Source organism: Crinia signifera, chromosome 5 (assembly GCF_055691185.1).
Source record: "Crinia signifera chromosome 5, ASM5569118v1, whole genome shotgun sequence".
NCBI classification, from domain to species: domain Eukaryota; kingdom Metazoa; phylum Chordata; class Amphibia; order Anura; family Myobatrachidae; genus Crinia; species Crinia signifera.
In genome coordinates, this window is record NC_139221.1 from 90,008,706 (window position 1) to 90,034,640 (window position 25,935).

The 25,935-nt window shown below is 43.2% G+C and overlaps 1 protein-coding gene across 1 annotated transcript; it reads left to right on the forward strand.

The window, feature by feature from the left end:
• Positions 1 to 564: 564 nt before the first annotated feature.
• On the forward strand, positions 565 to 3,167 carry LOC146080402 (uncharacterized). The gene is made up of 3 exons (XM_083187663.1): positions 565 to 1,532; positions 2,031 to 2,099; positions 2,395 to 3,167. Exons 1-3 carry the CDS (start codon positions 701 to 703, stop codon positions 3,084 to 3,086), a joined length of 1,593 nt encoding a protein of 530 aa, XP_083043789.1. The 5' UTR covers positions 565 to 700; the 3' UTR covers positions 3,087 to 3,167.
• The last annotated feature ends 22,768 nt before the right edge of the window (positions 3,168 to 25,935 follow it).

Here is a 25,935-nt window from a genome sequence, read left to right on the forward strand (position 1 = left end):
TTTTTGCCTTCCTGACAGAGCCCTTTTTTTCAAATCTGACATGTATCACTTTATGTGGGGATAACTTTTTATTGCTTTTACTTATCCCAGTGATTTTGAGATTGTTTTCTTGTGACACATTGTACTTTAAGTTAGTGGTAAATTTTGGTCGATACAGTCTGTTTTTTTTGTGAAAAATACCAAAATGTCGTAAAAAAATTGAAAATTTTGCAATTTGCAAAATGTTAAATTTTCTGCTTGTGAGACAAATAATCATACCACTCAAAATAGTTAATAACTAACAAAGAGCATGGGTGACATTCTATGCTATGCGCTAAATGCGCATGTTTAATTCGCACACTATATCGCCGCAAATCGCATTTTTCTAACTCGCACTTTTCAGTCCAAATTCGATTATTTAATGTGATGCGCATTTGAGGCTGAAAAGTGCGAAGAGTTGCGATTTGCGGCGAATTTTAGTCATAAAAAAGTGCGATTTTTAGTATGAAAAAAGTGCGATTTTTAGTCCGAAAAACGCGCCATTTCTTCTGCTGGTCATGTGCGAGTTTTGGACCAACCGGAGTGCGATTTACAGACCTGTCTCCGCATGACTAAGAACCCCCAAACCTATTGGCCCACCTATGTCCCCTCCATTATGCATCACACCCCCTATATAAAGGGGCATTGGCGCCATTTCACTCTTTGATAGGAAGTAAGGAGCATGGAGAGGAGCAGTGGAAGCGTTTGTGCAGGAAGAGGAGTTGGTGGCAGAGGAACCAGTGGCAGAGGGAGCACTGGCAGAGGAACCAGTGGCAGAGGGAGCACTGGCAGAGGGAGCACTGGCAGAGGGAGCACTGGCAGCAGCCAGACAAGTGGGAGAGGCAGCAGTGTGGCAGGCAGCATGGCCACAGCAAGGCCAGCCTCAGCTCAGACCCTGGCCGTCCAGCCCCAGCAGGAGGAGGTGGAGGATCCGCTGGCATCCCCATCCTACAGCCAAGCCCTAGACCATACCCCACACCAGCTGCAGGAGGGCCACATGTCAGAGGTGGAGGAAGATGCTGGTGAGGAGGAGGAAGACACTGCCATGGAGGAGGAGGAGGGTGACATGGCTGGTGCAGAAAATGAGGAGGAGGAGGAGGTGGTAGCTGGTCGCACCAAAAGTGGCCGCATGGTCAGGTTTTCCTATGAGGAAAATGTGGCACTTGTGAGGGCTATCATGCCAGTGTACGAGAGGCTGCTTGGCAAAAGCAACTACAAAACCACTGCCCAGCGCAAGCGCGCTATATGGAAGGACATCACCCAGGCGGTGAACGCTGTGAGTAATCACAAGCGCCTGGTGCGCAATGTGAAGAAGCGCTTCAATGATATAAAACGCCAGTTGAAGCATAAAATGGCCCTGGAGATGGAGGAGGCCACCAGGACTGGAGGAGGAAGCCCCACCACTGTCAGCTACAATGCATATGAGGTGAAGCTGAAGCGCATCATCCCCCCTGAGGTCCTGCCTGGGATGCATGTGGCGGATACCGACAGGGCCCAAACGCCACCGCGAGCTGGTAAGTGTGACCCCATGCAAACTGTAACATACATGCCAATGTATTATACCTGTAATGTGCACTTGTATTGTTATGCTTTGTAAAGTGCTGCTGTGGAACTACATAGCCCAGCAAGGTCATGCACAAGAAAATGGCTGCTCCTGCTTTGAAATTGCTGATAATGCTGGCCCTTGTAGTTCCACAACTAATCTGATTGATTAACAGTGCACCATTCTTTGCAGCAGACTAACATGTATGTGTACAAAAACCCTGTGGTGTAATGGAGGTTTAGCTGGCATGCCTACAAACCACCGAATATCCTATAGTTGTCATGTGTACACTAGTTTACTACTAAGTCTGAAATAAAAGATTGGCCTGAAAACTAAACAAAGGGTGGTCCAGATATAATGCTGCCCTTTTCTATTGGGTATTGTCCATTATTGTGAATTCACTGCATGTTTTCTGAAAATGCATCTCCATTGCAAGGTCCATAATGCCTGGCCATCTTTCCTTGTACAGATTGTCCGTCCCGAAGTGCTGCAGCATCTAAGAGAAGAAGGCCCGTTGCTGCAGAATCTGTGGAAGCAGGTAAATGACTAAACAACACCCCATTACACATACAGTACACACACCCATATCACATCAACAAGATCTCACACTACATTCTGCTCCTGCTGCTACATTGCAACGGACATGAGTGTAATCTGAGCTAGGCATGTGACATATTAATAGTGTCATTGTTGCATGCAGTATCGGGGTACATGTGTAAGTGCATAACACCCCTAGGTATGGGCGTCAGCCATCTATAGGCCTATGTAAAACAGTATAGAGGACAGTGTGGCCTATATATGCATGAGTACTTACCTCTTCTCTGTATCCACAGGTGCTATACAACTAGGGTCAAACCAAACAGATTCTTCAATACTGGTGCTAGACGAAATGGACATCATTCTTGATCCGGTCGACACCTTTGCGGCAGAGGAAGAAATGCCGGGCTCGTCCCAGAGTGATCTTCCCCCAAGTGGGGTGCCACCCAACCCACCCCCAACCACCCAGCAACCCCATACACCAGCTACTGCTTCCCAAGTAGCTAACTCCTTGGTGAATTTCAAGGACAAGCAGCTTGAATTCATGGCCTCCCAAAGCCTCCAAATGGGAAATATACAGGGGTACATGCGTGACACCTTCCTGCAGTTGCGCAAAATGGCCCATAGTGTAAGGGTAGCTGTAGGCACTCAAGTGCGCATTGCCAACAGTCTTGACAGCCGTTTTGCAGAACTAACTTCTGCAATACGTGAGCAGAATAGCCATATTGGGAGCCTGGCACAAAGTCTTACAGCCCTAACCCACACATGCACAGCGCAGACCAATGCCCTCCTAGCTATGCAGGCACAAATACAGCAGCAGCAGGAAGGCAATGTGGGAGGTGGCACTACCTCAACCCTCAGCAGTGTCTCCAGCACCCCAATAAGTGTCTCCCCCACTTCCCCACCCCGTCGTAGTGTGAGGACCCGTGGTGGGCTTAGTTCCGCCTCGAAAAGTGGTGTAGGGCTGCCTGATGCTGGCCGAAGGTAGCTGCTACATCAGTGTTTCTACATTAAAAAAGGCCAACTATCTGTCTACATGGCCCCACAGTTTGTATTTTGCACATGTTACATTGCAGAATGGTTTACTTCATAACAAGTAAAATTTGCAAACCGCATTCCATTGTGTTTGTGTCTTTTTCGCTATATAAATTAATGTGTTATTTATAACATATTGTAATGGTATATGACTATGGGATTGCAGTAAAGTAGTGTGGTATAACTCCTTGGCTGCCAAAGGTTATGGATGTACATTTTCCAGCAGGCTCTGACACTCATGGTTTGGACTGTAATGGTTGTAGTGTGTCAGGGCATGCTGGAACATGTAGTTCCACAACACCAGTGAGCCATGTTTCACAGAAAACTTAATTGTTACATGGACCAAGAGTACTTAGAAGGTAGATATCAGCAAGGGATAGGTCAGCACCACCATGTGCATCTGTTGTGGACTGGTGTTAGGTTAAATATGGGTGGAAAGCGGTGGTACTGGTCAATTATTTGTTAATGAGTACACTTACAACACTGGTACATTTTGGAGTACAGGCCACATGTGCTTACCAGAAAAGCTACGCCTGGTGATGTATGTCTGCAACAACTTCTTTATAGCAAGTAACAGTACAGTACAATTCTTAGACAAAGTGGCCTGTGATAGCACCAAGGCCCATGAGGTCACAGACTGAGTGGAGGCTGTGGACAAATAGTAGAGGGCACACATTCATTATTGCTGGACAGACACTACATAGTTGGCACCCACAAAATGGGCACAAGCATCTCTCACCTGCTCATATAACTCCGACAGGGTAATGGGGTTCAGCGTAACCATCCCCACAACCTGTTGGTCCGACAGGTAGTCCAGGTACAGGTGAGCACCATACATACGTGGGGTACCCAGTAGTGGGGGGGCAACCAGCATCTTTTGCCCACCTTCCTCCCTCCTGCGTTTGCCCTCCAATTGGGACACATGACAGATAACCAATTTTAAAATAGTCATACAAATCTACATGAATTAAACCCTCACAGGTGTCCTTATTAATGTTGGGGTTAAGGTAGGGGGGTTTGGGATTGATAATGAAGGCACCTGTGTTGAAATTAACCATGTGCGCACTTGACCAAAATGAGGTGTGTGCAAATGCGCCAAACAGAACCAGGTCTGAAAAAAGTGCGATAAATAGACACCGCAAAAGTGCGATTTGCAAATGCGCATAGCATTAAATAAGCGGTTTGTATAGTTTTGCATTGGAAAACATCTGGATGCGATAAAAGTGCGAATTAATCTCGCACTTTTGGTCCGCATACCTTTACGCACAAAATATGCGATTTCTGTCCCTTAACGCATCACGTTAAATTGGCGATTTCGCAGAAAAATGCGATATCGCCATTTTGTGGTCTAAATAACGCCACAAACAGAAAATCGCATAGCATAGAATGTCACCCCATATGTCTACTTTATGTTGCCATCATTATTTCAACCTCCTTTTTATTTTTTTGGACACTAGGAGGCTTAAAATATGAATAGCAAATTCTCAAATTTTCAAGAAAATTTCAAACACTGATTTTTTTAGGGACCAGTTCAGTTCTGATGTGACTTTGAGGGACTTGTATGTGAGACACCCCCATAAATGATGCCATTTCAAAAACTGCACCCCTCACAGTATTCAAAACAGCATTTTGGAAGTTTGTTAACCCTTTAGGTGTTTCACAGGAATTAAAACAAAGTGTAGGTGAAATTTCAAAATTTCATTTTTTTAGCAGATTTTCAATTTTAATACATTTTTCTAAGGAACACAGTAGATTTTACTAGAAAAATGTGACTAAAAATTGATTCCCCCAATTCTTTTGTTTTCATAAATATCCTATATGTGGCCCTAGTGTGCACGTTGACCAAACCACAGGCTTCATAATAGAAGGAGCACCTACTTGATTTTGGAGCCTCCTTTTTATGAGATTATTTTTTAGGCACCATGTAGGTTTCTAGGCACCATAAGATGCTAAAAGTTAGGAACCTCCCCCACAAGTGACCCCATTTTGCAAAATACACCCCTCAGGGAATTCATCTAGGGGTATAGTGTACATTTCAAACCCCCAGGGGTTTCACCAATTTTGGTACAACTGGGCTGTGAAAATGAAAAATTACATTTTTTACACAAAAATGCATTTCTGGCTCAAAATTTTTCATTTTCACAAGGAATGAAGGAGACAAAGCACCCCAAAATCTTTGCCGCAATTTCTCCCGAGTACGGCAATGCCTCATATGTGACCAAAAAATGGCAGGACTCAGAAGGGAAGGAGTGATATTTGGATTTTGCAGCACAGATTCTGGTGGAATGAATGGTGGGTGCTATGTCGCATTAGCAAGACCCCCGAAGCACCAATACAGTGGAACCCCCCCACAAGTGACCCCATTTTGCAAACTACACCACTCAGGGAATTCATCTAGGGGTATAGTGTACATTTCAAACCCCCAGGGGTTTCACCAATTTTGGTACAACTGGGCTGTGAAAATGAAAAATTAAATTTTTTTACACAAAAATGCAGTTCTGGCTCAAAATTTTTCATTTTCACAAGGAATGAAGGAGACAAAGCACCCCAAAATCTGTGCCGCAATTTCTCCAGAGTACGGCAATGCCTCATATGTGACCAAAAAATACCATTTGGGTGCATGGCAGGACTCCGAAGGGAAGGAGTGATATTTGGATTTTGCAGCACAGATTCTGGTGGAATGAATGGTGGGTGCTATGTCGCATTAGCAAGACCCCCGAAGCACGGTGAAATGATGAACCTAATAATCCATAGATGTGTGGTATATTTTAAAACACTCCTTCATACATAGGCCGGGTTTGTCGGGCAAGTTTCACAGTGGAAAATAGTTTGCTTTCTTATTCCCTTTTTATAGCAAACTTTGCACCTTTTTTGTGTCCTGCCCTTTTTTCCAGTGGAGGGGATTTCGTTAGGAAAATGCTGCCCTGATACAATACGGGGGCCAGTACTAGAAGTACTGGGGCCAGTACTAGAAGTACTGGGGCCCTCTGCCTGCTGGTTCCCAAATATAAGGCCCTTTATGACTTCCTCTTGAAAGTGCATAAATGTCCCCGTCTGGCTGGTAGAACGGAATAGTACGTAAGCGTTATACAGTGCCATCTGGATGATATACATGGCCAGCTTCTTATACCATATTTTTTTTTTCCGCAGGGCACTGTACGGCTTCAGTACCTGATCTGAAAGATCCACTCCGCCCATGTACTTATTGTAATCTAGGATACAAATAGGTTTTGAGGTGTGGGTACTGGTACCTCGTACAGGGACGGAGGTGGTACTGTCTCCGTGAATTGTTGTCAGTATAAGGACATCCCTCTTGTCCTTATATTTGACCAACAACATATTTTCGGTGGATTGTGCCCTGCTTTCACCCTTTCTCAGTAATTGGGCAACGTGCGTTTTTGGGAGACCTCTTTGGTTCTTGCGCACAGTACCGCAAGCTGCTGTACCTCTTGAACCAAGGGCCTTAAACAGGGGGATGCTGGTGTAAAAGTTATCCACATAGAGGTGATAACCCTTATCCAGGAAGGGGTGCACTAAATCCCAGACAATCTTTCCACTAACACCTACGAGGGAGGGGGGGCATTCTGGCGGTTCAATTCTTGTGTCCTTCCCTTCATATACCCTAAACCTGTGGGTGTACCCTGAGGTACTTTCGCACAGCTTATACATTTTTATGCCATACCTTGCCCTCTTATTGGGAAGGTACTGGCGGAATTTAACCCTTCCTTTAAAATGTATAAGTGACTCGTCTACACAAATGATTTTTTCGGGCATGTACATCTCAGCAAATTTGGCGCTGAAATGATCAATGACCGGCCTAACTTTGAATAGCCGGTCAAAGGTGGGATCATCTCTGGGTGGGCACTGTGCATTATCGTTGTAATGCAAAAATTTAAGGATCGTCTCAAAACGAGTCCGGGTCATGGCCATACGATGAAGTGGGGTGCTGTACAGAACATCTGTACTCCAATATTGCCTAATTTCTGGCTTTTTAACTATGCCCATATGTAACACCAGACCCCAAAACGTCATCATCTCTACTGCATCTACAGGGGTCCACCTAGAAAATGATGACGTGGGGTTTTGGGCAATAAACTGCTGGGCATATAAATTACTTTGGTCCACCATTAAATTTATAAAATCATCAGAGAAAAAGACTTTGAAAAAGTCAATTTCTTTGAGGCCTGTAGTATCAAATTGGATTCCTGGGTTGGCCAAAAACTCAGGAACCTGGGGCTCAAAATTGTCTGGTGGTGGGGTCCATACGGGATCAATCATTTGGGGGGGGGGGGGTCTCAGCTGCTCTACGGGGGCGTCTTTGAGGGGGTCCCTCATCACTAGAGGAGGAAGAGGAGCTTAAGACGAATGCAAATTCATCGCTTACTTCACTGGCTGTGTCAGTGTCAGAGGCAATAAGGGCATATGCCTCCTCCGCTGAAAACAGTCTTTGGGATGATTGGGACATTTTTATTATTTTTGTGTTTGTGTAAGTGTAGTGTTTCAACACGTGTATAGTGTAGGGGGGGTACAAACTTTATTTCAACACGGGGGGTATGTAGTGTGTATGTAGTGCTTTAACACGTGTAAGTGCACTTAAGGGGCAGCAGCTTCAAGGCAACTTTTGGTACAACCTTGAAGGGTTTAAAAGAAAAAAAAAAAGCTCCTGCGCCAAAAATTGAGCACAGATGTTGGTCAGTAACGTCCGTCACTGATCAGCGCTCAGCGGCCACAGGACACCCACAAAATCACCGTGGGTGTAAAAAAAATAAAAAAAAGACCCCACAGCACCCTCCAAAAAAAATAAATTAAAAAAAACTGCTGATGAGTCAAAGGCAACAGGAATTTGATCCAAAAAAAAAAATTAGATCAACCCTGTGCCAAAAATGCTGATCAGTGATGTACGTCACTGATCAGCGCTCAGCGGCCACAGGACACCCACAAAATCACCGTGGGTGTAAAAATTTTAAAAAAAGACCCCACAGCACCCTCCAAAAAAAAAAAATTCAAAAAAAATGCTGATGAGTAAAAGGCAACAGGAATTTGATCCCCCCCCAAAAAATTAGATCAACCCTGTGCCAAAAATGCTGATCAGTGATGTACGTCACTGATCAGCGCTCAGCGGCCACAGGACACCCACAAACAGGGGCGTAGCTAGTGCAAGGCAGCCCCCGCACCCGCTTGGGGGAGCAGGGGCTGCGTGGGCGCCGGCACTTACCCGGCGCACTTACTCACTTTACCCCCCCGCACTAGCAGCATACTGTAACCGTAGCGCCCGCCGCCCAAGCCCCTGCAGGGAGTTCACTTCATACAACAGCAGCAGCACAAGGTCTGCTCTGTGAGGGCTTCCAGAAGGCATGATAGATCTTCCTAAGGTGAGCTGCCGTCCTGCTGGCTAGCAGTGCAATAGCCAGCAGGACGGCAGCTCACCTTAGGAAGATCAATCACGCTGGCGGTGCAGACGGTGCAGAACTAGTTGATGGGGCCGGCTGCCGTCCGCACCGCATACCGCTGTTTCCATCCGTTTTTTTTTTTTAAACAAAGTTTGGCAGAGGGGGCACGCGCGAAAGGACAGAACCGCGGCACTGTGTAACTTCCAGCTCCTGTCACTGCCTCCGGAGCTTCAGATTCTTCAGTGCGGGCTGTGACGTCTGAGTTGTGTGATCCAGATGGTAACCGCAGCAGCCTGCTGTCACCGGCGACGGCGGCCCGGCCACCTATCCCTGCAAGTGAGAGCCTGGAGACCGTCACCGAGAACAAGAGGATCCTGCAGGAGGTAAGATGCCAGGCAGGGGGGTTTCAGGTAAATGAGGGCTCCTTGATTCCTTGGGGGATCGGATTTCCTACTTTGTCTCTCTGCTCCCCTCCCACCCCGGCCTGACCTGGGTCCTGCACACCCACTGCATGCAGCCCTCCCAAATCCCGGTGCCCCGGCCAAGCAGCTTCCTCACTTCCATTGCCAGTATTTTCTGTGTGTATTTTCAGGTTTATAATGCTGGCTGCTGTGCTTTACCTGGTCAGCACAGTGCTGTGTGTACTGTAGGCTCCGGACTGCACTTTGCCAGCGGACACCCACAGTTGTGCCCCTTCCATGCTACTGCTGTATGAGGGCACTGCCAGCTGCAGCAGTGCCCCTTCCATACTGCCGCTGTATGAGGGTAGTGCCACTTTCATTCTGCCAATGTATAAGAGAAACTGCCACCCACAGTACTGCCACTTCCATTCTGTTGCTGTGGCACTGACAGCCACAGTATTGCCAGTTCCATGTTGCCACTGCATGAGGGCACTGACAATCACAGTAGTGCCTCCTCCATGTTGCCACTGTATGAGGGCACTGCCAGGCACAATGGTGCCACTTTCATGCTGCTGCTGTATGGGACAGTGGTGCTGTGGCCATACGTTCTACACTGTCACCCACCACATCTGCCCTGTAGACAAGACTCACAAACCACATCTGCTTAACACAATGTGTGCGTGTATATATATATATATATATATGTGTATGTATATATATATATATATATATATACACACACACGCGGGGGGGGGGGGGCGCCACAACCTTTTTTGGCTGGGGGAGCAAAATTTATAGTTACGCCACTGCCCACAAAATCACTGTGGGTGTAAAAAAAATAAAAAAAAAAAGACCCCACAGCACCCTCCAAAAAAAATAAATAAAAAAAAACTGCTGATGAGTCAAAGGCAACAGGAATTTGATCCAAAAAAAAAAAATTAGATCAACCCTGTGCCAAAAATGCTGATCAGTGATGTACGTCACTGATCAGCGCTCAGCGGCCACAGGACACCCACAAAATCACTGTGGGTGTAAAAAAAAATAAAAAAAAACCCCCACAGCACCCTCAAAAAAAAAAATAACTGCTGATCAGTGATGCAACACTGATTAGCAGTGAGGGGCAGCAGGCACACAACTTTTGGTGCAACCTGACGGGGTATATATATAAAAAAAAAAACCTGCACCCCAAAAAAGTTGCTGATCAGTTAATTTATACTGATCAGCACAAAAGGGGGGCAGCAGGGGGCAGCAGAGACAAAATTATATTACACAATATTATATTATATGACACAATGACGCCGCAGCAGCAGCACAAGCAGGAAGCACCAACAACCAGGAAGCACCAGCAGCAGGCAGCACGGATGCCACCACACCACAACGCTGATCAGGTCAGTATAAGAGGACAGATGGGCACGGAGACCGCTCTGCACGCTGTTCCTGACCGGAATGGCGGCTGCAGGGCTGTCTCCGTTATTTCCTCTGAGGTGTAATGGCTGTGATTGGTCGGTCCGACGGACCAATCACAGCCTTGGGGGCAGGTGGGGTGAGGTGGGGTGACCACCAGTGACCCCTTTACACCCGGTGGTGATTGGTGCTGTACTTTACAGCACCAATCACCACCGATCCCTGTGTTACCGAGCGCCGTTATTCGCCGGTACACAGAAAACGCTGCAATTGGCTGTTCACATTTGAACAGCCAATCACAGCGATCGCCAATGGGGGGGGGCATCGCTGCCCCCCCTGGGCCACGAGGGAAGATGTCTGCTGTCAGGGACAGCAGCCATCGTCCCTCTGTCACAGCGTCTATAGACGCGGTGACACTTTAAAGTCATGACGTACATTTATGCCATGCGTCGGGAAGTACATCCCGACCATGACGTAAATGTACGTCAAATGTCGGGAAGGGGTTAATTACATGCTATTTCTGTTTCTATTTGCTACTCTATTCGATATACCATTGTTATGTATTTATGTAGCAATATCTGCTTTGTCTATATTCTAATGAAAATAAAAACTTGAAAATAAAAATTCAGAATAACACGCAAAAGAATGATAAAAAAGGAACCCTTGGAGTAGACACATTTACCATTACATATTTATTTATTGACAGTTTCTTATATAGCGCACACATATTCCGCAGGGCTTTACAGAGAATATTTGAACATTCACATCAGTCCCTGCCCCAGTGGAGCTTACAATCTATATTCCCTACCACATGTACATGCACACACAGACATTTTAGGGTATATTTTGTTGGCAGCCAATTAACCTACCAGTATATTTTTGGACTGTGGGAGGAAACTGGAGTACCCGGAGTAAACCCATGCAAGCACGGGGAGAATATACAAACTCCGCACAGTTGGGCCATGGTGTAATTTCACTAGGTTGCAGATGGGTCTTTTTTTTCCTTCCATCAGGCGTAAGAACATTCCTCCTCTGGCTTCTGTAGTGAATATGTAACAATAGGTGTCCTCCTTCCCCTCTGCGCTTTACAGCATTTTCTCTATTATCTGGGGAGGAATGGAAACTTAAAGTGACCGTGGAAAATTTTGGAGAAATGGCCCAACATGGGCAGCACCATGTGGAATGAATGGGGACAATGCAGTGTAATGAGTGTGGAAGGCTGTCTGCCATCTGAGACCACATGTCACCAAACAAAAGAGGCCTCTGAGGAATGTGGCACACTGGGAATCTTTCCTGTGAACTCTATGATGAATCTGCCCCTGCCAAAAATGGTGTTAACCACCAGGCCCAAGCTCTGGAATTTATTGCATTCTGAGATTTAACAATGAGTGATCTTATTGTTATCACTCACACAACCAATATTTAATGGTGTTCCAGCCAATCAGCCACAAACAGTCATGTGCCCAGCTCACTCCTCTCCATCGTGTGACAGAATTGATGACCACCTCAGAGTTGGTAACCTATATCTGATATGTATTGTTCTTTTACTATTAACTTCCTTACTATACAAAGAGGAAAATCTTATAGTATTTAAACTTGCTGTTTACAATGTAGACAATCAGTGGTATATTTGCTACTAGTCATGTGAGGCACATGCTGAGGGATGACAATTACTGGGTAGGGAAAGGACACATCAAGTTCACTTCCATAAGTGTCCTGCTAGGGGGCAATGCGCAGTAAATTGTGGTGGTGGAGAGGAAGTGAGGTTGGTGCTGCTTTAGCAGTCAGGAGGCCCCAACATGAAGGGCATAGTGACATGATGGGAAGGGGGTGAGCACTAATATTGTGGCTATGTGTAGCCTGATCCCTAAATTTGTCCCCGCACATCATGCTGTTGAATACATCATTTTTTAGCTAAGCTGAAAATATTTGCTCACTCAATACCGAATACAACATAAAAAATCTTAAAACTAAAGTGCTACAACTGTTTAAAATTTCAGTAGTCCAGAAAAATCAATAAAATAATTTATAAAAAAATAATGACCCACTTTGAAACTATGATTTCCTTGCACAATCTTAATGAGGAAATCAAATGTTACAGTTAATAATGTAATGGTCTGTCCTCCATTGTCTTTTCCATGGGTCTTTCCACAGATGAAAAACACTTTGATTTCTGAAAAGCACCTTGAGTCCTGTTGGAGAAAGTGCGCTATATAAATAAAACTTACTTACTAGAGGCCCATACACACCGGGCGATTGTAAGCTGAAAGCAGCTCACTTTTACCATTTGAGCTGCATTTAGCTCAAAAGCAGCCCAGTGCGTATGGCCCAGCGATAAGTCATATTACCTGCAGATGAGCGGCGGTGTGGACGGCTTTCCAGAGCATCCTGCTATGGAAAGCCATCCACCCCAGGAAAATCGATTGGATGGGCGAAAATCACTTGGTGTGTATGCACCTTTAGTAAGTACATTATATGAGAAAGATTTAGCAAGCAGTTGTTAGAAAAAAGGCCATTATTCAGATCGGATTGCAGTTCAAATTTGTTTGGAAAATGGGCAAAACCATGTGCACTGCAGGTGGGGCAGATGTAACATGTGCAGAGAGAGTTAAATTTGGGTGGGGTGTGTTGAAACTGAAATCTAAATTGCAGTGTAAAAATAATGCAGCCAGTATTTACCCTGAACAGAAACAATATAAAGCACACAAATTTAACTCATGTTACATCTGCCCCACCTGCAGTGCACATGGTTTTGCCCATTTTCCCAAAAATTTGTACTGCGATCAGATCTGAATAAAGGCCAAAGTGACTCGGGTAACATTCATGAGAAACTTTAACAAAAAATGTACAGTTGTTAATTAACAATTAAACAATAAGAATATTATACTAAAACAAATCAGCCACATGCCACAACAACAAATTATTCCATCGTTATTCAAGCATTGAAGTGAATTAGTACACTACTGTAAAAGAAGAGTAACAGAGTACCACTATATTTACTTGATAACTTATTAACGTTCCTGACTGATGTCCCTAAATAACATAACTAATCAGACTGCAGATGCTGGGGGATTTCTATAACACTGTCTGGTACAGTATGAATCCTATGACACGTTTCAGAGACTTTTCCATACAATTTGCTGTATAGTTCTCTCAATTTGTCACACATTGAACTACTGTATTATTTTATATTTCCTAAATAATCATTAGCCACACAGATGTTCAGCGATTTATAGTTGCTGCTGCTCAAGTGTGGGAATTGCCACAGCAATTTGGATGTGCCTTTTCCTGCATGAAATCTAATTAACCTTCACTTTGCCATTTGCAACCATCCCCACACCATTAGTATGGGAGCAATGCTGGTAGCATAAGCATGTGCATGGGGGGCGCTCACATTAACAGAAGTCGCAGCAGTAGCAGTTCTATAATTCTATTGAGGGGAATTGCCAGTCCTAGCTACTTCTGGGCAATGGGGATTAACAACAATAGAATGTCATACTATGGGGGCCTTTTGAACACACCGCACTCACCACGACTCATCCTCTATTAACCCCTCCAGGAGGACATGCCCTACCACCACCCTGCATTACCCACAAATTAGCACTGTCTGGCCACCTGCTGGAGAGACCTGGCACTCCCTTTTCCTTCTGCCCATGGAAGTAAGTGAGCTGCATCCTCCCTCCATCTCTACAGCAGCCACCCTGTCCCTCTCCTCCTTGTGCAACAGTGATGGAACCCCATGTTCACAGTGCCCTTGCTATGTTGGCTATGAACTCCTACTGTATTCGCTGTGTGCCCCTGCTGTGGGGACTCAGTATGTTTGCTGTGTTGGCTGTGTGCCCCTGCTATGTGAGCTGTCCCCATTCAGCCAGCTATCTTGCACCTTCATTTAGAACCTCCTATTCCCCAGTACTGCGGCAGGGTGAGATTAGTGGATGAATTCTTGTGCCATCTTATATCCTGTTTCCTGCAGATATGTCATAGGTGGAAATATGGTACTCATGCCATATTATGCCTGAGAAATTCACAGTATGATTTATGCAGGGAATGTGCCACTAATGTGTAATGTATGCAATCAGAGTCCGCCCTTTGTAAACAGTATAATAAGCTCATATGCCTGTAAGGGGTACTACTGTGTGGGCATAACATGTGTAATGGGCTCTACAATCATCTATTGATGGCACGACTATCACCTCTAGCTCCCAAGTACGCTGTCTTGGAGCAATCCTTGACTCCTCTCTCTCCTTCAAACCACATATTCAGCACTTCTCACAAACCAGCCATTTTCATCTCAAAAATATTTCCAGAATTAGACCTTTTCTCACTCAGGATGCCACTAAGACCATTATCCACTCACTGATCATATCCAGGCTGGACTACTGCAATCTCCTCCTAACTGGTATCCCTGACAAATGCCTGTCTCCTCTCCAATCTATCCTCAATGCTGCAGCCCGGCTCATCTTCCTCAAGAAACAAACTACCTCCACCTCCCCTCTTCTACAAGCCCTTCACTGGCTTCCCTTCCCTTTCAGAATTCAATTCAAACTTCTCACACTCACTTACAAAGCCGTCACCCACTCCTCTCCCATTTACATCTCTGACCTTATATACCTTTACACTCCCACTCGTCCCCTTCGCTCGGCTAACACCCATCGGCTCTCCTGCCGACTTATTACCTCCTCCCACTCCTACCTCCAAGATTTTTCACGTGCTGCTCCCTTACTCTGGAATTCTCTACCTCTCCCCCTCAGACTCTCCACTTCTATACAGAACTTCAAACGGGCTCTTAAGACCCACTTCTTCATCAAACCCAGCAAACTGTCCTCCTAATCTTCTGTTTCTTGCCCTGTCTACCCCTCCGGTGTCACCCCTGTCTGTCTACCTCTCCTCTTTAGAATGTAAGCTGCAATGTGTGGCATAACTTGAATAAGGGACAATACTTTGTAGTGTAATGTGTTACTTTTGTGTGACTACACACTTCCCCTTTTCTGTGGGGAACACAGTGTCCCTATTTAAAATATGTGGATGAGGGTGGAGGTGGCCACCAAAGCTCTTTCTGGCACTATCTGATAGGATGTAATGAACGTGAGAAGAGAAAATAGGCCTAAGTCAGAAGAAAATCAGACCACTCTTTATGTACTATAAGCCACTCTATCCTATTGGTCGTGAGGCAACTCATATCTCCCTTCAAGAGCACAACACCACCTCTCCAAACCTTCATTCGTCCTTCTGTGAAACACTTTAAATTGAGTCACCTGAGAAATCCAAGTTCCCCAGAGAAAGGTCTTTATTAGTTTTCTAGGATCCACATTTATCCGAGCAGCGGCTCTGGTCTTTCCGTTAGACTTAAATTCCAAATGAGGCAAAACGTAATTCCCCAGATGATGAATTCTCTTGGTTTTTGGATTCTATAGAAGGACTAAATTTAACTCTTTTCTCAATCATGCTGCTGTGTGCTGTGCTGTGCTCTGCTGGTTTAAGTGGCTGATTCGGTGTCCAGACTCCATAGAAGTGACTGTGCTTCCACACTCCAGTCATGTGGTTGTGCTATGTCCTTACAAGTGGCAGTGCTGTGTCCAGACTCCTAATAAGTGGCTGTACTGTGTACAAACTCCAGAGACAAGTGGCTGTGCCAATATAAGTAGCTGTGCTGTGTCCAGTCCTGAAGCGGGAATTGTACAGTATGTGCTTTGATTGATTGATTGAATGATTGATTGATCTATTGATTGATATATCCTTTTGGAGTGACTGGTCTTGGGTTGCTCGGTGAGCATTTTATTTGCTCAAAATGCACAGTTATTGCATAAAAAAATGAATGAAGCGACAAGACTACTCTGATGGTTTACATGGATCAATATACAGTATGACATTTGTACATCGGTGTGCGCTGTTTTCTAAGATTTGCTGCTTAAATGAGAACATGCAGCATCAGGGGGGCATCACGAATATCGGTTGCGCCATCATACCCTATAGAACCCTGTGGATGCTCAGAATATCTGCTTCAACTAAGTTGCCATGGATATTGAAACTGTGTCCCAAGACCATTTGTTGGGTGTGACACACCCCCAGAATGGACATGATACTCCTGCAAATTAATCTCCACTCCCGGTCACCTCCCACAAATGGTTGAAGTCTGCCAAAATTCTATCATGCTGCATCTAAAAACAACACTGCGACCTCCATTGCAAAGCCATCATAAGCACAGACCACAAAACATTGGCCATTTGCCAAATTGATGAAAGCCAGACCATTGGTAAAGTTCTGAACACTTTTTACATTTCTATAAATTTCCTTGTTTTTTCCTTTATGCTATAGCACAGAGACGGAATCTTGTTTGTATCAGCAAGGCATAAATAATTTAAACTACTTAATTTGCTTCTTCTTTTAACATTTCCTGTTCAAAATCTATAAATCTTTAAATAATAAATTACTGTTTAGTAAACCATGATGTTGGGGGTTAATGTCCGTCATCTTTGTATAGTATATAGTATTGAACAAATATTTAGCAATCGCTGCTTGTACTGAGTTATATTTAAGGTCTTACAAGCTGTAAGATTTGAAATTTGATAGCTAAGTATCCTTTATATTATTATATTACTGTCATTCTGGCAAACTGATGCTAGATGACATTTTAACTATTTTGCCGTTGCTAGGCTGATGCTCCCTTTATGCGTATAAAGACAAGTAATGTGTGACCACATCAACAAGAGTAAAATAAAAATGGTATGTGGGCAAAATGCACTAATAAAACACAGAATTAAGTTAGTGTTTGTAATTAAAGGATAAAATAAAAAATATATATTTGCGGTTGCCTTTGTATGTTAATAAATTAAGAAGACTTCAAATTGTGCATGCTAAACTAGACCCCCCGAGATTATGTTATAGAGTACCTCTAAATACAGATCTGGGGCTCATTGGCCGGCAACCATTCCACTCAAAACCTTCATAGCACCAGCTACCACACTTAAGGCCCCCATACATCAGAACAACCTGCATACTGCCTGGTCGTATGAAGGTCGAACGAGGGATCATATGCGCTTTAAAAGCACATATGATCCGCTTACAACTGCATTGAGAGCCAACGGATCAGACGGCAACACATCTAATCAGAAGGCCAACCTCTCGACCCGCAGGAACAAGCATTGTGCGATCAGTGCACACAATGTGCACATGATGTGAACACGATCCGTCGCAAGACTCGTCGAAATTGTGTGGATCATGTGCACATCACACAGGTGTATGGCCAGCTTTACCAAGCTAGCACATGCCTACACAGTAGCTGGATTTTGCTACCTAGTTTTGACATCGATTACAAAATCAGATTATTGTGATGCAGCTGTGGCTCTAGTCTCAGTGTCAGGGAAGCCATAACCTGTCATTCAGTTTCGGGGACAAGGAGGGTGGCCATTTCAGAAAACAGGATCTTATATCCCGCATTCTCTTGGTGTGTTATGGCCAGTGTCTGCATCTTCGGATACAGCTTTACTAGCCTTGGCTGTGGAGTTCAGGAAACCATTCTGAGTAAGGCTTACTCAGATGGCTGGTGGCCCATTGGCAAGTTATTGTGTCCTGCCCCCTGCCATCATTGGTCATTGGCAAGTGTGTATGGGGCTTAAGCTAAGAGGTAATATTTCTGTCCACATTAAAACCTTTTTCTTATCTCTTATGCAACAAACACATACTGTATAATAATACATTTACAACTTGTCCTTCTATTATAGGATATCCAAAGATATTAATATACATAATGATAAAAGACATATTTATAATAAATAAAAGAGGAGAAAAGGATTCCATATTACAAGTCACAGAAAATACATGTTTTTTTTTTAAATGTATAGTATTTCTAGCATTATTATTATTATTATTATTATTATTATTATTATTATTATTAATCATAATAATAATAATTATTATAATAATAATTTTTAACACTAGACCAGAATAAATACAGAGGGAAAAGACAATGCTAACCACTCACAAATAGTGCCTGCCCATAGAGGTATCAATATTAAATTAGTGGTAGATTTAAAGTCTTATGATACTGTACCGCCATTAAAATATGACACGCTGTCTTATAAAACTACATCATGAAATACAAAAACAATGGTTGATCAACACAACACACCTCGTAAGAATATCACAAGTAAGACAGCAACACATTGCTGATTTTCTTCAATGTCACACAATACAGTACATCTTATTTATTCCATTTGGCACTAAAGACTTTTACTGGAAGATCCAGAATACTTCTCTTCTGAATAACATACAGTATGTCATCAATTTCCACCTCTATAAGCTCCTTTTACTTGTTAAATAGCTAATACTGACAAATTAATATTTCTCCTTACTTGGCATATAGAGGAACATGTATTTTACTTATTTCTGGGCATTCCATTGATGTTCCAAAAACTGCACATTCAAAAATCTTATAGCATGTCCCACATATAGCATGGCGCATTTACATTAAATACATTGAAACATGTACATAAACATACAGTACAGTTTAGAAAACCTTCATAAAACATCTATATTTTGATATATAAGAGACAAAGTCAACAGCTTTCCATTCCATTCCAGTAGCTGCATGCCTGAAACATATTTTGCCCCTGTTATTTATTTCAAATCTCCATTCCACTCCTCTTTTTTCTTAGGTTGACACCGGAAGGTCAACAGGCAGAAGGTCAACAGGGTCCTTAGGTCGACCGGTGGAAGGTCAACAATGCAGAATGTCGACACATTTTTTTCCCCCATTGTAGTTCCAGAACAGGCGGTAGTTCATGCCCCTAGTGTGCCAAGTGTAGCGAGGCACTGTGCCTGAAGCATTGCGAGAGAAGTGAGTGATGCGAGGGGCTGCCATACACTTAGACAGTGTTCAAAACTAGACGTCTAGATCTAGACGCGGCACTGTGCCCGAAGCATTGCGAGAGAAGTGAGTGATGCCAGGGGCTGCCATACACTTCAAAACTAGACGTCTAGATCTAGACGCTTAAAAAAATACATGTCGACCTTCTGCATTGTCGACCTTCCACGGGTCAACCTAAAGACCTTGTTGTCCTTCAGTCCCTGTCATCCTTCTGCCTGTCGACTTTACGGTGTCGACCTAAGAGTGTCGACCTTTTTTGGGTCGACCTAACGATCCATACCCCTATTCTATTATCTTACACGCAAAATAGGTTACTTATTCTTATGACATACAGTACCTGGTGTTGTGTATTCATAATCCATTCAGGATAACACTGGTATAAAAAAAGAGATGAAGCCTATTTATTAAAAGACTCTTTTGTGTTTTATTTGCTTTTAAGCCAAAGGCATTGGCCCTTTGAGACATTATTGCATTTTGGAATACTATTGCTTCCATATCTGAGATAATTGTTTGCAGTTAACCTTCTAGTATAAGTTGCAGTCAGAAGGCTACCATCTTATATATAGATAAATAATGTGACTAATGTAAACTTTAAACTATAATAATAAATTAATATCCCTTTCCCAAAGCCTAAATATGTTGTTAATATAGCTGCAATAGAGAACCAGATAAATTTAAATGTATCTGCCACATATATATTCCCATTTAAAATTCCTGGCAAAACTTGGAATACATCTGGTTTCCATTGCAGTACCTAATTGAGAATTAAATAAAAAATAATTGCAGTTAAATATAAATCTAACAGAAGTCACATGATGCCCAAGATGAGAATTATGCTTTATGATTAAACATTCCATTGCTGAAACACCTGCTATATTTTATATATGTGAATAAAAGACACTCTACATCATGTAATGGAAATTTTCACAAAACAGAGAATCATTATTTACCAAAAATGTGAAATGATCTTAATTTAGGATCATAAATGTGTCAAAGGACTCTGAACAGTCCACATGAAAAAGATTGTTAGCCACGAACGGTATACCAGAAGCAATAGTTCTACGATTTGGGCATCATGGATAAATGATAATAAACCGATACCACAGTGTAAAATTGTACTATTGGCATCTACCTTACAACTCTGTGAGCAATGGGTTTGTTGTGCAATGTACAGTTAAATGTTTGATTTGCTAATGACCTACATTCTCAACTAACAATCAAAAGTAAAAGGTGAAGCTCCCATATCCAAAATTCAAAAATATGTAATATTTGAAAATTATAAATTTTTTGAGTTTGACTGAGATAATGACACCCAGAGCTGTTTTTACCGGTGGGGGAACAGTGCGATCACACGGAGAACCTGCAGTGTGCATCCGCAACAAACTAGCCATCCACATATCATACGACGTAAATGTCGCATCCAAAATTGCCATAGAGGAAACAGAGCTCAAGAGGTCCTAATGAAAGAGGCGCCACCAGGTTGTACTAGGTGGCACTATTGCTCCTACCCAGCAGTCCTTAAAGCCTCCTGCAAGCTAAGGCTTCACCTATAACAGCTACTTTTCTCCGGCGGATTAGGTAAGTAAGTAAGTTTAATTTATTTAGCACACTTTCTCCAACATGGATTCAAGGCGCTTTACAGACATTAAAAAACAATGCACATAATACAGAGGATGTTGGTGGTACAGTAACAGACAAGTCACAGACAAAAGAAACCATTGAGCACACAGTAAGCATAATGCAGGAGTGGTGCAGCATTTTGGATAATAACTGCCATGTTATTTTGGATAATAACTTCCATGGGTTGTGTACACCACCCTGACAAGGTACCAGGTGCGGCAGCCATTTTAAGCGCTCTGCGTAGGATTACCCTGGGTGGAATAGATTACCCCTAAAAGAAATTACCCAAAATGGATGATTTCAATGTATACTCATGTCTATGTATTTTTCATCCCATCCACAAGTGCACCAGAGGCAGCCTTGGTGGGCGCACTACGAAGGTTACACTCTAGGAGACAAGCCATACACTGACCCAATGCATATATTGGAAAGCAAATACTTGTGTAGTAGTATGATAAACCCTGCACAGGAACATCTACGTGATCCACATCCTGCCCACTGAGATACCATCTGAGGCAATCAGCTTGGTGCACTGCATAGTTCATAGTTCAGAGCTAGCAGGGTGTGCAATCTGTGGAGGTACACATTACAGGAAAAGGTCCACCAGGTCTTAAGGTGGACAAGGCTGCTACAGGAGGCTAGAAAAGACAAGTACAGAACTGGAGTCAGACTGGGACACAAAAGGAAGGACCAGACAAACAAGACAAATAATAACTTTAGCACACTACTGTGTGCGAATAGCACGGGACCACTGTGTGCGAACAGCATGGGACCACTGTGTCAAACACTGGTTACTGAACCGCAATGGCCATGGTGTTAGTGCTGCAGTCTCGGGTAGTGTCTAAATATAATAAAGTATGGGCAGACAAGGGACAGGACTGGATTGCAAGCAACACCAGTACCAACAAATTGATTTACTGGACCAGACTGTGGAGTAGAGCCGGCACAGGTGGGCAGAGATACAGAAAGGCAGAAAGGCAGGACCAGTATATGGAAGAGTGACACAGATGGTACATAGATATTTACATAGTGGAATAGATGCTTCTAGCAACACAGATATACAACAGGACCAGACTGAGGGGCAGTTCTGATTACAGACTGATGGGTGCAAACACAGGTATATAAATAAAAGTTCTTAACAGAGCCAATATAGGCTGGAAAACCCAGAATCAGAGTAGAACAGGCTGGACAGGATCAGTAGTAAGGGTTGTCCAGGATCAGGATACATGCAGAGTAGTTCAGGGTCAAGATACATGCAGAGTCAGGGTTTGGACTGTGTAATATAGGACACGATATCCAATCAGAACATCTAGAATGGACAAGCCCCCTTATTGAGAAAAGTCACTGCAGCTGAACAGCCTAACACACAAGGCAGAGTGCTAGTGGCCTAATTATGTGACAGGTGACACTGCTCACAGAACACATACAAGAGACACGCTGCAGTAACACAGGCCCACCAAAGGTGGCTTGTAACAGTACCCCCCTGTTGATTGGGGGTCAGAGGACCCCCAATATCCAGGTTTTGCTCAACAAGGGATATATTAGAAAACCTGGCATGCTGGTGCAAACAAAAACAAGACAAAACTGGAACAAGTTGAGGCAGCAGCTTGTAACAGTGTCCCCCCTCCCTTGAGGGTGTCCACTAGACACAACAAGACCAGAGAAAAAATGTTTACAAGCAAGACAAGGCAAAATTCAGCGCTTATTATTTTTCTTCCTATGTGGACATCTGGAGACCTTAGGAAAGTTCGGAATCTTCTGTTTGGAGAAAACTTCCTTTGCAAAAATACTGTAGGACCTGCAATACAAGGTATCTCACTTATTTCATTAGACCCTGAATTTGGGTTAATTCCTAAGATGGGTTTCCTTCCCAGGAGCAGAAAATTCAGGAGAATTGTTGTAAGAAGACAAGAAAGCACATCCTGCTGCCAAGACTATTGACTGAGATCTTTGAGTTCACTCTGTATTAATCAGTAGATTCTCAGCAGGAAAGAACGGCAACTTAGAAAAATTCAGAGGATCTTCTCTGGGACCAAATTCTTTGATTATGGCATCAAAGAATTCCCTGAAATTTGGAGGTATCGGATCTTCAGAATTGATTAGCCCACAAGCCCATTCCAAAGGCGTCCCCCTGAAAGAATAGGTAAGATAGAGCACTATATTGTCTGAAGTGATACCCAAAAGATGGTCTTGACTCCATAATGGTGACAAAATGTTTTGCCAAGGCAACAAATTGGCCTAAGTCAAAGATTTTTGAAGTAGACAGATCATCTAAAGAGTCAGAGACAGAATCAGAAGCAAACTTCACAAGAGACTGAGTAGATTCAACCAGGGATACTTCCACGCAGTCAGAATCTACTTTATTACCTTCTGACTGGCTGGAGTGCTTCGCTGGAACAAAGTCACTGGAAACCTTGTGACTTTCAGGACCCCCTTTGGGTTATGGCCTTTGGGTCCCTTCCTGGGGTTATGGCCTTCAGACCCCTCATGGGGTTATGGCCTACTCCTGGGGCTGTGGTCTTCAGGACCCTTTCTGAGGTTGTGCATCTCGTGTTTGCTGCTTTTAGGCTGGTTACAATGTTGGGGGGGCATCAGGTGGTACTAGGTGGCACTGTTGCTCTAAATACAATACAGTACAGACGAGGCCATCACCAGATGTCAGCTTTGTAAATAAAACTTTGAGGACTTTATTGGGATCGAGAAAATAAAAAAACAGAGAAAGCTACAACGGACCAACCACATAAAGGAAGTATTATTATTACTTGTATCTACTTTTCCACTGGGTGTCCACACGGGGGAGCGCCAAACGAAGTGTACCACCTCTTCTTTTTCACATTTCTGTTTTAGTCTTGAAGGTTAGACTTCTAGGTACATCCGTGAGCAGCCCCTTTAGGAGCGCACAAGAAATTCCCCATACCCAAAAATTATAGACCAGATGTCAGCTGCCCGCCATGTTCCCCTCTAGAACACAAGCACACCGTGTCTTCATTTTGTGTGTACCTTCCACATTATTCAATGGACGTCGACCATCGAATGATGTGGGTTTGGCCCCATAGGCTGTGAATGGATGTTTATGTAAACATCCATTCACAAACATGCAGGGATACCTGCGTGCGAGGGGGGGTGGACAATTCTGCGGGCGGTGGGCTGGATTTAAAAGATACGCAGCGCTGTGAAGTACGCATCGCTGCGTGTCAACCAAAATCACCACCATTATCCACCCAAAAAAAGGATCTTACAAATCCTTCACGATGGCATGATAAAAACTGAACCAGAAGTAATTGCTACATTAGGTTTGTCTATAATGTATAGATCCATTTCTTACTTAATAACCACCAAAGACCAATGCACACATTTGTGGCCAGTTAATTTTTAAATGTATTCTTTATTATACTAAAAAAATATGAGTTTGTCCCCAATAAGGTAAATTTAAATAAAAACAACATTAAAATTAAATAAAAGTCATCTGTAGTATTTATTTAAACCTTTGTGACAATATCTTGAGAACTGTCTATTTCCCAGCATTTTATCACAAAGAGAATCATTTCCAGCAAATTGTCTAAGGAAATAAAGAAAAAGTTATGAAAGTGCCAGATATTTGTTTACTATGACTGCTGAGTGGTTCTGGTCAGAATTATTTGAAATGAAATAATCCTGTAAATGAGAACTGAGTCATGTAAAAGCCTAAGAGTGTATGTCTGAAAGTCAGGCTGTTATGGGAAAATATTTAAGGGTCAGTAGCCAAACACTTCAAATTTCCTGTAGTGCGTCATGGACAACATACGTGATCTATGTGATACTTGAGTTCAATCCAAGAATCGGTCATAAATAGGACATCGCTCAATCAATATGGAAATTAAATTTTAGAAGAGAAGTGTCATGAAAAATGGTAATATATTGTGAAAATTTGAAATAAAAAATTACCGTTTTGGTGGATAATGCCTTTCTGTAAACCTCTATAATTATTCCTTCATAAAATGTCAGTTATATGGCAAAAATATACATTTTGGAATTAGTTTCAAAACAATAGTTTCAAAACACATTTGGGTGCTAATTTGTGCGTTGAACGTCAGTGCTACATTGCTGGATAAGAGTGACAGAATAGGCAATTTTCAGTTATTACATTAATCTGACTGATTACAGTGTGCTCATTCATTCCGATGGAAATGACCAGCTTTATGTTTGTCATTAATGAAGGGGTCCTTTAAGAATAAATTGTGCAGAGTAAAAACTCCTTTGGACCTGATCTCTATATTTGGGGGCATAGACCTTCTAGGAGGGAACCAGAGAAAGCTAACCCCAGCGTCAGAGACGGATTAAGGGGGGGCACAAGGGGTCAGTACCCCTGGGTTCCCCTCTATCTAGAGCCCCCTGTGGTCGGCATGTAATTTTGCCAAAAATGTTTTGTGCATGGCAGTAGGGTAGTGCTGCAGCTTCGCCAATCTGCCAATGTGACAATTATTAATAGTGCTGAGCATTGGGAGCCAAGGCACACTGAGTGCACAAGTGTGCAGTGCATTACTGGGAGTTGACTAAGTCCCATGAGACTAGGAGGTCAGATGCTGAGAGATGTGCTGAGCTCTTATTGGTGGATTACCCATGGAGGACAGCAGCAGCGGCGGCCTCATCATGGGAGGGTTTTTAATCAGAGGCAGCACTGAGCCCATGAGGTCTCCTACAGACTAAGGTACAGAGGGACAATCAGGATTTTCATGTGCTGTATATGTGTGTGTGTGTGTGTGTGTGTGTATGTATGTATGTAATATATATCCCCCTGCAGTTACCCATTGACCAAGTTTATACTGCCTTCACTCAGTGTAATATTCTCCCGTGCACTTTGTGGCCAGTAACGACAAGTGGGAGGGGACCCCCTGTCTAAAATTCCCTGGGTTCCCCGAAGGCTTAATCCAGCACTGCCCAGCATGGGTATCAGAGTGACGAGAAATCAATAGTGATTCCCTCTGTGTTACCATGAACAAGCATTTTTATGCAATGAAATTTTAAATTGATGAAATTTCTATTATGGAACCTTGCAACATTTCTATTCCTTTAATTTGAATTATTTAATATGTTTTATATTGCTGATGGATTTTTGAGCACCTCTTTTGTTTGCCCTAAATC

Coding starts and splice junctions, on each gene's coding strand:
- LOC146080402 (XM_083187663.1), top strand. CDS start 701: ATGGAGAGGAGCAGTGGAAGCGTTTGTGCAGGAAGAGGAGTTGGTGGC. Junction 1,533..2,030: donor CCAAACGCCACCGCGAGCTG/GTAAGTGTGACC, acceptor TTCCTTGTACAG/ATTGTCCGTCCCGAAGTGCT. Junction 2,100..2,394: donor TGCAGAATCTGTGGAAGCAG/GTAAATGACTAA, acceptor CTGTATCCACAG/GTGCTATACAACTAGGGTCA.